This window comes from Centroberyx gerrardi, chromosome 6, assembly GCF_048128805.1.
Source record: "Centroberyx gerrardi isolate f3 chromosome 6, fCenGer3.hap1.cur.20231027, whole genome shotgun sequence".
NCBI lineage: Eukaryota > Metazoa > Chordata > Actinopteri > Beryciformes > Berycidae > Centroberyx > Centroberyx gerrardi.
The window spans coordinates 34,400,652-34,412,475 of record NC_136002.1 but is presented as its reverse complement, the minus strand read 5'-3'; the positions used below and the strand labels follow the sequence as shown (position 1 = coordinate 34,412,475).

The 11,824-nt window shown below is 43.8% G+C and overlaps 1 protein-coding gene across 1 annotated transcript in view; it reads left to right on the top strand.

Moving 5' to 3' along the window:
• Positions 1–1,786: 1,786 nt before the first annotated feature.
• rffl (ring finger and FYVE-like domain containing E3 ubiquitin protein ligase) overlaps positions 1,787–11,824 on the top strand; it is a 15,741-nt gene continuing 5,703 nt past the window's right edge. The window contains exons 1-5 of the mRNA XM_071913666.2: positions 1,787–2,000; positions 5,653–5,828; positions 9,275–9,472; positions 10,386–10,625; positions 11,259–11,460. Coding sequence (XP_071769767.2) covers positions 5,658–5,828; positions 9,275–9,472; positions 10,386–10,625; positions 11,259–11,460 — 811 coding nt within the window. The 5' untranslated portion in view covers positions 1,787–2,000; positions 5,653–5,657. The remainder of the gene's footprint in view (positions 2,001–5,652; positions 5,829–9,274; positions 9,473–10,385; positions 10,626–11,258; positions 11,461–11,824) is intronic.

Genomic DNA, 11,824 nt, shown 5'->3' with positions numbered 1-11,824 from the left:
CATGTCTGCCGCCCTGCTTCATCCTGCGTGTGTGTGCGCGCGCGTGCGTGTGTGTGTCCGTCCGTCCCTTCAGTATCAGGACCAGTCAGGATGGAAGAAAAGGTTTGTTTCCTCACTGACCTGAGATCAGCTCTCAGAAGGAGTTCACAGACCCAAGATGGCTTGTTAGCATTATTAGCCTGCCTCATTGAAACCAAGGGGCCAGTTAGCCAGTTAGCAGGGTGCTGTGTGATGGTAGAGCGGGTTGAGGGTTCGATTCCCGCCCACAGTGTGAATGTGTAGTAATGTGCTGCAGCAGCTCGTCTCTCAACTCCACTTACTGACAGACAGGAAGTGCTTAATGACAGACAGGAAGTGGCTAACATTGACGTCCAGCTGCTGGATGAACTGCAGCAGTGGAGAGGTGAAGTTCGCTTTTTAAATGGGATTTTCGAGAATGTCTAAAACTAAAGTCTGTGCCAACAGCTTTACTGGCTCTTCTACGTTTTGTTCCATGAAATAAAATACAGCAGATCTGTGGATTTTCCTCCTTTAGTTACTTTTCAGATCGATTATTGCTAGCAAAACCGTTTGGGAAAGAGGAGTACAGCAGCTGTTAGCCTGTAGCTAGCAACAACTGGAAAACAAACTAATAAATACACAAACTATATGAATAAATATAAATCAATTCAACACTATGGAGATCTTAATTTGAATGTACAGCACAGACTTAGCTTTACCATCGTTAATATCAGAATCGGCTTTCCAAAACACAGGTGAGTTGAAACACTGGTTAGACTGGTCTGTTCAGTGACAGACTGGTTATACTGGGCAGTTCCCAGTTGGGCCAGCTGCATAAAGATAGACCTAGTCTTAGACTTAAATGTGACCTTAAGTCAAACTTGTTATAGACTCTAATATTTACCTGTTCCTGCTGATTCTGGATTGTTGTAGATCTCTATTGTTTCTCTCTCTTCAGGCTCTTTCCAAAAACCAAAGGTTTGCCATCTTGTATGAAACAGCTTCAGTACTTAAACTTTCCCACTGACAGTTAGGCCGAGTTGTTGCCATAGCAACAAAATTCTTAACTCAAGATTATCCAGGGGGAGGGGCTAACTCTCCTACCTCAAAATAAAGCAGTCCTAATATTTAAGCAACAGTCTTAATTAGCCTAGTCCAACCTGGGAATCTAAGACCAGTCCAAGGCTTAGACTAGTCTTAAACTAGCTTTATGCAACTGGCCCATTAGACTGGTCAGTCCAGTGAACTGGTTAGACTGGTCAGTCCAGTGACAGACTGGTTGAACAAATGTGAAGTTGAGCCTCAGTAAATAAAGCTGTAGCAGTCCAGCCTCAGCAGTGGAAGGATACATTATAAATAAATGTTACATAACATAAATAAACCATATATATTACATAAAATGTTATGTAGTTTGGATTGTTTTATTTTTCTCAGAAGGCACCATGCTGTTCACACTTGTCAGAAAGAAATTTCTCATTATTTCTAATCATCGAAAAGAATAAAGAAAATAAGCCTTTTGGATATATTGACTGCATTTATAGTTTATCCTTTCGAAAAATGAATATAATGTTCCTATAATATTCCCATAGGGACGTAGTGTCTGTATGTGTATAATCATGTTACAGTTCAGTGGTATTTTCTATATCCTGTGGTATCACGATAATATTTGATGTGATATTGATATAGTATATTATGGCATTACTTCCCTACTGTTTTACAGCATGTTAGTTTCTAGGTTCAGACTGTTCAGTCTGTCCGGCTCAACTCTTCCTGGTTCAGCTGAACTTCAGCCAACAGTCTCGGCTTCAGAGAACAGCGATACTTTCCCTTTACTCCACTTTCTCACTCAGAGTCACAGTCAGCAGACGAGACATTATGGTTTTCTAGCCAGACAAGGTAAAACTAGTCGGTGTTTGTGAACTATCAGCAAGCTGCTGGTTAGTTAGCTAACTGTTAGCTAACTGCTAGCTGCACCAGTCTGAGCAGCCTGTCAGCCTGAGGTAAGATGGCTTTATGTTAATAATCCTACTAGTTGTTACGAGTTAAACTGCCGACAAACTGGTTCTGTTCACTGGTTTGGTTTTGACAGCAGCTGTGTTCGCCGTTGGGTTGTGGATACACGACTGTTAAGTTTCGTTTAAAGTTTAGCCGGAGTCTTTTAATCGACTTCAGTAACGTTAGCTAGCCTAGCTGTTAGCCTGCTAGCAGCCCCGATACGTTCCATACTCTGGAGAGAACTTAACGCCAAACTCCTTTAAAAACACTGTCAATTTAATGGAGCCTTGCTTAATGGTAAATACACTTCATAAAACATGACTGAAGACTTTTTACGAATCATTAGGAGCCACTCCCCCCTTCGGCATACATCTAACATAACAAATACGTATTTTAACAAACTATCAACTTCTAGATTTGGTTCGCCTGTTACTCCCCAGATCCTCTCCCACCAGCCCCCCGCGGCGGCCGGCGCCGAGCGGCGTGAGCGACTCTAAAAGTTGAGATTTTATTGAGATTTTATTGAGACAAAGCGCTGCTTAGTGAGACTCTTCATGCCGAATTCAGCAGAAGACCTTAAGCCATGTTCTACCAGGGAGGAACGTGCCGACAAGGAAGCAAACTGACAGATTTTTCAACCTAATTTGGCATACTGTCCTCGCCGCACAGGAGAGATTACCATTAATATTAATGGTAGAATATGATGTTAGTAATAAACCAGGAAGCAACGCAGCAGTTGTGCCACAGCTCGTGGTTAAAACGTACTTCACAACACGCCAAGTTGTGGAACAGGTTTGGGTTTTGGGAGTTTCTTTGTGACTTGGCAGTCCTGCGGCGCTGCTGTGGGTCAAACCGTCTTTTGCAAGATAGACATCCTTCTAATTTATCTGTGGTTGAACTACTGATTCCTCCTAAATATGATCTGTTTTCACTTTCGTACTGATAAAGAGTTGCCACATATGTTCGACAATAAGGCTTTATTTTGAAAGTTGTGACCGGAAATCGTAGGTTTAGTTATGGCTAACTTGACATTGATACTACTTGCTATTACTACTACTACTAGTAGTAGTAGTAGTAGTAGTAGTAGTAGTAGTAGTACTACTGATACTATAACTATTACAACTACTGCTGCATTTACTGCCACTACTACTAACTACATGCTTCGATCTGTATGGCACTACCACACATGTTCATGAATGAGGCCTTTATTTTGAAAGGTTAGAGCGGAAGTCTTTTTTTTTTATTTTTTTATTTTTATTTTTTTGTAGCTAACTACATTAGTATGTAAACAGATGATTAGATAGCTGTCTGTTACCACAGTGTGACCGGTGCTGATTTACTGCAGGTTCATCAGTTACAGTTAAAACAGTTTCAGTTACAGTGAAATATGAGAGCAGGTCAGCAGGAAGCACAACACCTGAAGGGCTCTGCTCTGCGTTGTCTCCTATAATAGATTCCTGGATCACTCAGGAGCTGCAGACAGCAGGTCAGGTTCAGTCTGACAGAGTCTTCAGTGTGACAATCTTTGTGTTTCTGCTGTCAGATGACTGAACCGGCGGAGAAAAGTCCAGTTCAGAAAATCCTACAGCTCCCTTCTGCTGCGCACACACACACACACACACACACACACACACACACACACACACACCCATCTGTCTGTCAGCCATCCCACATTTCATCTGCATCACATGGTTTGCCAGCTTTAGGACATATTTGATATTTTTACTTTGTCTTTTTCAAAGTAAATATTTTGAAAACAAATGCTGTCTAAATATTACAAGTTACAACCAATAAAGAAGACGGCAAACATGATAGATGCTTCAAATCTTCCATATAGCATCATTTTAAAGGATAAGGCTGGTGTTTTTAATGCATTTCTTACCGTCAACAAATCCTATGAAAATAACAAAATCAGCAATGAATTTGTTTTGCCAACAAGTCTCGTCCATGCAGCCGGTCCCAGTGCAGCCTCATGTCCCAGCAGCCATAGAACTGCATTGTATTAAAAACTATTAAAACCCGTCACAGAGCCATGCTGCTGCTCTGCAGCATATTTCATCATCACGATGCACCGGGCCGGACGACTTTTTCCTCAAACGACTTAATAAGACCGTAAACACGTTTTCCATCTCAGGAAAGTAGTTCCGCAGCACAGAAAATAGTCCCCGGCATAATGAAGAATTTGTTCCCATTTGAATTTGATTTGGTAATAACTACAACAGTCTGACTTTTCATGGTAACAGTTAGAGATTTTTAAAATGTAAACTATGTCTTTGTGAGCTGTATTTAAAGGTTTTTAGCTTACAATTGGAGCCAATGACTTCCGGGTTGAAGACTAAAAAGGGAACGTGGGAAGTGGGAAAGTAACGGGAGGAGAGCAAACGCATTGTTGATGTTGTTATTTTCATAGGATTTGTTGACGGTAAGAAATGTAAAAAACACCGGCCGTATCCTTTAAAGTCTAAGCATTGTTCCACAGAGTTAAAGTCGGTCTTTTTAAAATTTAAGTATTGTTCCAAGGATTTTTTTTAACAACAAGTCAAGCTACTGTAAACAAAGACTTATATGACATAATGAATCGCAACGATTAGTGAGTAATAGCCAATGGGATGCAAGGATTAGCGCCATGTCTACCACAATGTAACACTGGGCATTATTAAGGCTTGCAACGTTTCATTTCTTTTTTGCAATGATATGAGCAAGCTACATAACATGTGAAATAACAGATATAATGTGAAATAACAGATAATAACAGATTTAACACGTGAAATAACATAGCTGACTCCTGACCCAGCTAGGCTGTCAGGAAAACAAGTTATTTATTCTTAGAGTGGGAGGAAAAGTGAAGGACATAGCCCCCCCACACACACACACACATACACACACACACACACACACACACACACACACACACACCCCACACAGCCATGTTGGAGGTCCTCAGCTCTGTGAACAGCTGACTGTGTTTCTGTCGTCTCAACAGAATTGAACAGAACTGATCATTTCATCACTGATCCATCTGATTGATTTAGTGTTTAACACATCTGATTAGCACACTAGCTAACGTAGCTAGTAGCAGCTAGCGTTAGCATGTTCACATTAACATCAGTGTGTTTGCCGGCTAGTTAGCTAGCTAACAGTTTGTTCAGGTTAACTGAGCTGACTCTTCTCAAGCTACAACTCAGAGTGTTTTGGAGTAGAGACTAGGGCTAAAGACAAGACAGTTTACTGTGTCACAGTAACCAAATCCACCTTATCACACTATTCACTTTTACTGAGAACGTTACTGAATGGATCTACAGCCACACCACAACAAGCTGACTCAGCTGCTCTGTCTCTACACTCATGGTAACAGGAACAGCAGGTACAGACAGATAGGATGTCACTGTGGCTGCAGCTAACGCTCTAAATTAATGATTAGGACAGCCAACACACACACACACACACACACACACACACTGTAGTAGCTTCAGTTTCGCTGTCATTGACTGAACTTGACTGTCAGTCTGTCAGTTTTAATAACCTACACACTCTCCCTTGTTTTAATAAGTGAGGATGTTGTATTGACTTTCATTCATTTTCTGACCCCTAACCTTAACTTCTGCATCCAAACCACTGAGGGACTGAAAAGTGAGTATCCTGCTGTGTGTGTGTCAGGCAGTATGTGGGCGTCCTGTTGTAATTGGATGTGTATGGACTCGTCCAGCGTGGAGGAGTCCGGCAGCGCTCGGCGGCACCGGTCCTACACCAACTCCGCCTACAGCAGCCACCCGTCGCCGCCTGAACACACCTGCAAGGCCTGCGGGGGGCGCTTCGACACGGCAGCTAGGAAGGTAACCTCACATCACTTTATACTGCATACTTCAACACCATGCCACACTGAAGAGCTATTACTGGCTGTCATTTGAAATGCTGAATTTGTAATATTACCAAATTACTACCAGGCAGGGTTAGAGGTTCCATTCCATAGAGCAAGGCACCAGCACTGCCAGGGTGGGGGGTTCGATTTCCATTGGGATCGTGTGTATGTAGTAATGGTAGTGTAGTGTTCAGTGAAGCTGTGGGCTGATGCATCAGAATGACAGTAATCTGACATGTAACTGGATGACTAATCTGACATGTGACATGATGACTAATCTGACATGTGACATGATGACTAATCTGACATGTGACATGATGACTAATCTGACATGTGACATGATGACAGTCATCTGACATGTAACAGGATGACTAATCTGACATGTGACATGATGACTAATCTGACATGTGACATGATGACTAATCTGACATGTGACATGATGACTAATCTGACATGTAACAGGATGACTAATCTGACATGTAACAGGATGACAGTAATCTGACATGTAACAGGATGACAGTAATCTGACATGTAACAGGATGACAGTAATCTGACATGTAACAGGATGACTAATCTGACATGTAACAGGATGACTAATCTGACATGTAACAGGATGACTAATCTGACATGTAACAGGATGACAGTCATCTGACATGTAACAGGATGACTAATCTGACATGTAACAGGATGACTAATCTGACATGTAACAGGATGACTAATCTGACATGTAACAGGATGACTAATCTGACATGTAACAGGATGACTAATCTGACATGTAACAGGATGACTAATCTGACATGTAACAGGATGACAGTAATCTGACATGTTATCCCTCTCTGCCTCGGGGGGGGGGGGATCCCTCTCTGCCTCGGGGGGGAGGGGGGGGGATCCCTCTCTGCCTCGGGGGGGGGGGGGGGATCCCTCTCTGCCTCGGGGGGGGGGGGGGGGGGGATCCCTCTCTGCCTGGGGGGGGGGGGGGGGGGGGGATCCCTCTCTGCCTGGGGGGGGGGGCCTCAGCCCGTCCAAGGTTTCTTAAGTTTTCCTACTAAGGTTTCTCTTGGGAGTTTCTCCTTGTGTGGATCAGGGTCTGAGGCTGGGTCCCGGGAGGTTAGGCTGGAGAACAGGTAGATTGTTTGTCTTGCTAAATCTGCTCTTGCCTACCTTGTGTTTTTCGCTGTGCTTGTCCTATATCATTTTGTTCACCATTGATTGTGTTTAGTTAGATCTAGCTAGACACTTTCTGTGTAAAGTCCTCTGAGACATGCGTGTGATAAAGGGCTACATAAATTAACTTGACTTGACTGTTGTTCAGCCAGGCTGTCCTGAGGCAGTTTGCTTACTGTCTGAGCTTGTTTAACATCATCTGCTTTACAACTGAGATGTTTCCAATGGCAGGTGATGATCCTGAGGTGTTTAACACTCAAATGATGAATTAGCCTATCATCAGTGACTTTATTCATATTTACCGGACACTGAGACTGATGAAATGGCAGCTGGTCATTCAGTTTTGGATGGTTTCAGTTTGAAGTTAAAAAGCTCAGGAATGGTGAATGGGTTTATAGAGACAGACACGCTGTGTGCTCCAGATGGCTGTGATTGGTTGAAGTTCAGGTTGTGAATCGAGAAGTGATGTTCATGGGAACGCTTCATTTGATAGTACAGTGTGTGTGTTTTGAACAAAATGAAATGTAATAAAAATGTTTGCATATCAATATATGATAATGCATGGTTAATTATACAGACCTACTTCTAGAGCACTAACATACCAGGCACTCTGTCAGCAGCCAGCTGGATGTGTAGAATAGAACAGGACTCCAGATGATAGTTGGTACCCTGCAGACTAGCCTAGCAGCCAGTATGGGACCGCTGTCTGGTGGTTTTGTCATGTTGAGTGTGTTCCTGTTCAGCAGATCAGGTACCAGCAGCTGTGTGAAGCTCACTGTGAGACAGCAGTACTCACATCACACTGCAGACTGTGGCAGATCTGAACCCACGGTGTCAAGTCCTGTCTTACAGCTTCATCTGACACATGGGCATCACCATTCTTTACATATTGGGGGGGACACAGTTTGGTAGGATGCACCGATACCATTTTTTGAGAACCGATCCGAGTACTTGATCAAGTGGATCGGCCGATCCGAGTACTTTTAAATTAATAGTCATTTATGCCGTCTAGTAGGCTATTGGCCTCTAATAATAATTACAGGAACAAGTATGCCAATTCTTTTTATTAATTTGACCATATTATACAGGCCATTGTATTTCAATAAGTCAAAAATAACAATGAAAGGCAGAAATGAAATAGCACAGCATATGGTAGGCTGGAGGGTAGTCTTTCATTAAGGACTAAAGGACTAAGGACTGATATGCCTAATAAAACGGCCTGTAGCCAAGACATCTTCTAAAAAAGGTACTACTAATAATATTAAATGATGCAGGCTAATAAAACAAGTTACGGGCCATTACGTTATTGTGCTTTATTTGAGATATATAGCCTACACTGTATATATATGAGAGTTAAAAGGGTAGTGACATAGTGAAGCTTTAGCAGCAGGTGTCTCTGAACACCACATCACTGTGGATCAGAGGAAAGTCTCCTGTGAACACCTGGAACGTCACCTGGCTGAAGGGGAAACTTCTCTGCTGCTGAAGTTCCACCAAACAGGAACATTACACAACGTTACAGGAGCATTATATGTTTATTGGGTAATAGCAAATAGTTAGAGAATTAACCAGCTTCCAAGAGTGTAAACACGACTCACCGATAACCCCAAGAGCTCTTCTGATCCCGACTTTCATGTTTCTTTTCAACCTTTTTATAGAGGCGATGGTCTTTGGTTCCTCTGGACTTCTGTAGTCAGTTCCTCAGCAGAGAGAGCTGCTCAGTTCTCCCACCGTTCATTTTTACTTTATTTTGATTGGTTGAAAAAATGTTTTATTGTTGTCTCTGCATCCCAAAAATCACTCTGATGGAACCAAAATGAGTTATAGTTATCATTTTGGATGTGAACAGGCCTGTAGTTGTAGTGTGAACACAGACAGTCTATTTACTTACAACGATTGAAATCGTTTTATAGTTCTAGTTATCTTTATAGTTATAAACTCAACCGCTATTTCAATAAGTCGAGCCGACAGACCTGCTGTGCTGTCCCCAATAATTTTGTGGTCCAGAAAAATTATTGGAGGACAAAATGACTATTGAATATTGGAGGGGACGTGTCCCCCGCCCCCCCCTATGATCTGACATGTTATCCTCTATGTCTCTCTCTCTCTCTCTCTCTCTCTGTCTCTCTGTCTCTCTCTGTCTCTCTCTCTCTCTCTCTGTCTCTCTCTCTCTCTGTCTCTCTCTCTCTCTCTCTCTCTCTCTCTCTCTCTCTCTCTCTCTCTCTCTCTCTCTCTCTGTCTCTCTCTCTCTCTCAGCATGTGTGTGTGGACTGTAAGAAGAATTACTGCGGTCGTTGCTCCGCCCAGCTGGAGCTCCGCCCCCGACTCTGCCACACCTGTCAGCGTTTCTATGGCAACTTGTTGGAGCGGGCAGAGCTTATGAAGTTGAAAGTGAAGGAGCTGAGAGACTACCTGCACCTGCACGAAGTCTCCACCCACCTGTGCCGGGAGAAGGTGCGGAGCAAGCTCATTATTCTGTTATTTAAAGTTAGAGTGCAACTACAAATGTAAACAATTGTGAAATTTGTGTTAGGGGTTGAACAGTTAAATTTAGGGATGCCCCGATAATGTTTTTTGACACCGATCGCCGATCGTCTGTGAGCCATATCTGCCGATACCGATCGGCCATAGATAGTTTTTTTGTTTTGTTATAGCAGCTGGTATAGCAGTATTATAGGTCAGTTTCCATTTTACATACATTTCATCCATCAAATTGAGTCCTGGTTAAAAAGTATCCACATTTTCTTTTTTTCTACCTCAATATTTACTTGATCATTATGTAAACAAAACCATGTGTTCCAGGTAGCAACATGATTTAGTGAGATAACGAAGCACAAGACTCAGACTGTCGCCACTGGCCTGTGTTGTTGAGTCGAGTTAAATAAATGGAGACGCCCTCCGAAGACATATATCCGTTTCACTCTTTGTTTTTGTATAAGTGAATGTTCTTAAGAGAGAGAGAAATGAGACTTTTCAGTTGCCTCTCTCCTGTTCGGGTCTCGACCGTCGTCCGGTTCGAGTGCAGATCATTATGTAAACAAACGCACGTGGCATGCGATGAATTGATGCATTAAATAAGCAGAGAATTAAATGAGGGGAAGTAGCGGCGTGACGGACTGTGACTTTACTGGTTGTCCATGAAGATTTGTGTTTTTAATTAACATGTAGCCTAAAGAAATATGAATTCAAGAAGTTCAAGAAGAGAAATGGCTCACGTGTTTTGCGTCATCGATCGGTTTTTGCAATCGGCGACTATAAAGCATTATCGGAATTCTCCGATCTCATATTTATACTGAATATCGGCCGATTCCGCGATCCAGATCGCGGCATCCCTAGTTAAATTAGCTCCTTCGTCCCGTGTGTCCAGGAGGAGCTGGTGGAGCTGGTCCTGGGTCAGCAGACGCCGCCGTCCAGCGACGCCACCCCCGAGAGCCCGACCCCCGACCCCTCCGCCCTGACCCCCGACCCCTCCGTCCCGAACCCCGACCTCTCCGCCCTGACCCCCGACCCCCCTCCCGCAACCAGCCCCGCCTCCACGCAGCCCGACCCCCCCCGCCGCCCCACAGAGGCCGCCCCCGCCGGGCCGGACGCTCAGGAGGACGAGCAGGTAAACCACATCGACACATTCAGATATTCCTGTATTGGTTTTGTTTGCCTGTGGGCTGCTGAAGAGAAAAGAGTTTTTACAAGCTTCTGCCAAACTCACTGGCAGGATTACTGAGATGTTACGATGGTGCTTTTTCTTTATTCATCAATCTGAAGTCAGTTTTACCGTTGACATGTCTGCAGCATCCCATCCCCCTTTTAAGCATTTCAAAAAGCACAAGATGCCGCCTGTCCGAGTCAGACGGTATATTCAGACCGAATATAATATAATATAATATTATAATAATAATATAACCAGTAAGAACCAGTGATGTGACAGTGAGCATGCGCATCAGTTGGTACACCAACTTTTTATAACGGACATCAAAGCCTAAGCAAAAATTGCCCGAAATTTATGAGGAAGCAAAAAAACCCAAAACATCAGATCATGGTTCATACTGACCATATCATAATATCCTGTCAGTCATCAGTCATTGCTCCACTTTATCCCTCTGGCACCAATGATGGGGAACTTTAAAATATTTTGGCTTCATTGTTCAGATGCAGAGAAAAATGGACACTTTGCATTTAGACATCTCAGGTGAAGACGTTTACACCCAGTGTGGACTGAATGATTGTGATTGTGTTGCGGCAGTCCTCGGACGTGGAGGAGGTGCAGGCCGCCGGGCGCCGCGCCTCCCTGTCGGACCTGACCTGCCCGGACGACATCGAGGCGCTCAGCGTCCGCCAGCTGAAGGAAATCCTCGCCAGGAACTTCGTCAACTACAAAGGCTGCTGCGAGAAGTGGGAGCTGATGGAGAGAGTCACCCGGCTCTACCAGGACCAGCAGACCCTGGGTCAGTCCGGTAGTTAATTAGTTAGTTAATTAGTTAGTTAGTGTGAAGCTCACTATGAAACACAGCAGTACTCACATCACACTGCAGACTGGCAGATCTGAACCCGGTGGTCAGCGGTCCTGTCTGACCTGTAATCACACCGGACGCCACTCAGCCGTGTTTTTTAGTCGTCCGTCTCTCAGAACAGAAACGCTCCCGTTTTAACCGGCGCTGCGTCTCCGGCGGCGTGCAGGGCGGCGCTCCGGCTCCGACCCGCGCGTCGCTGCGACCTGCAGCGTCTTTCTACACTTCAAGTCTACTTTTTGGGCTCAGCATGTGTAAACGCGCCATGTAAAACCCATTGCATAGTTTTTTAACCATTTTA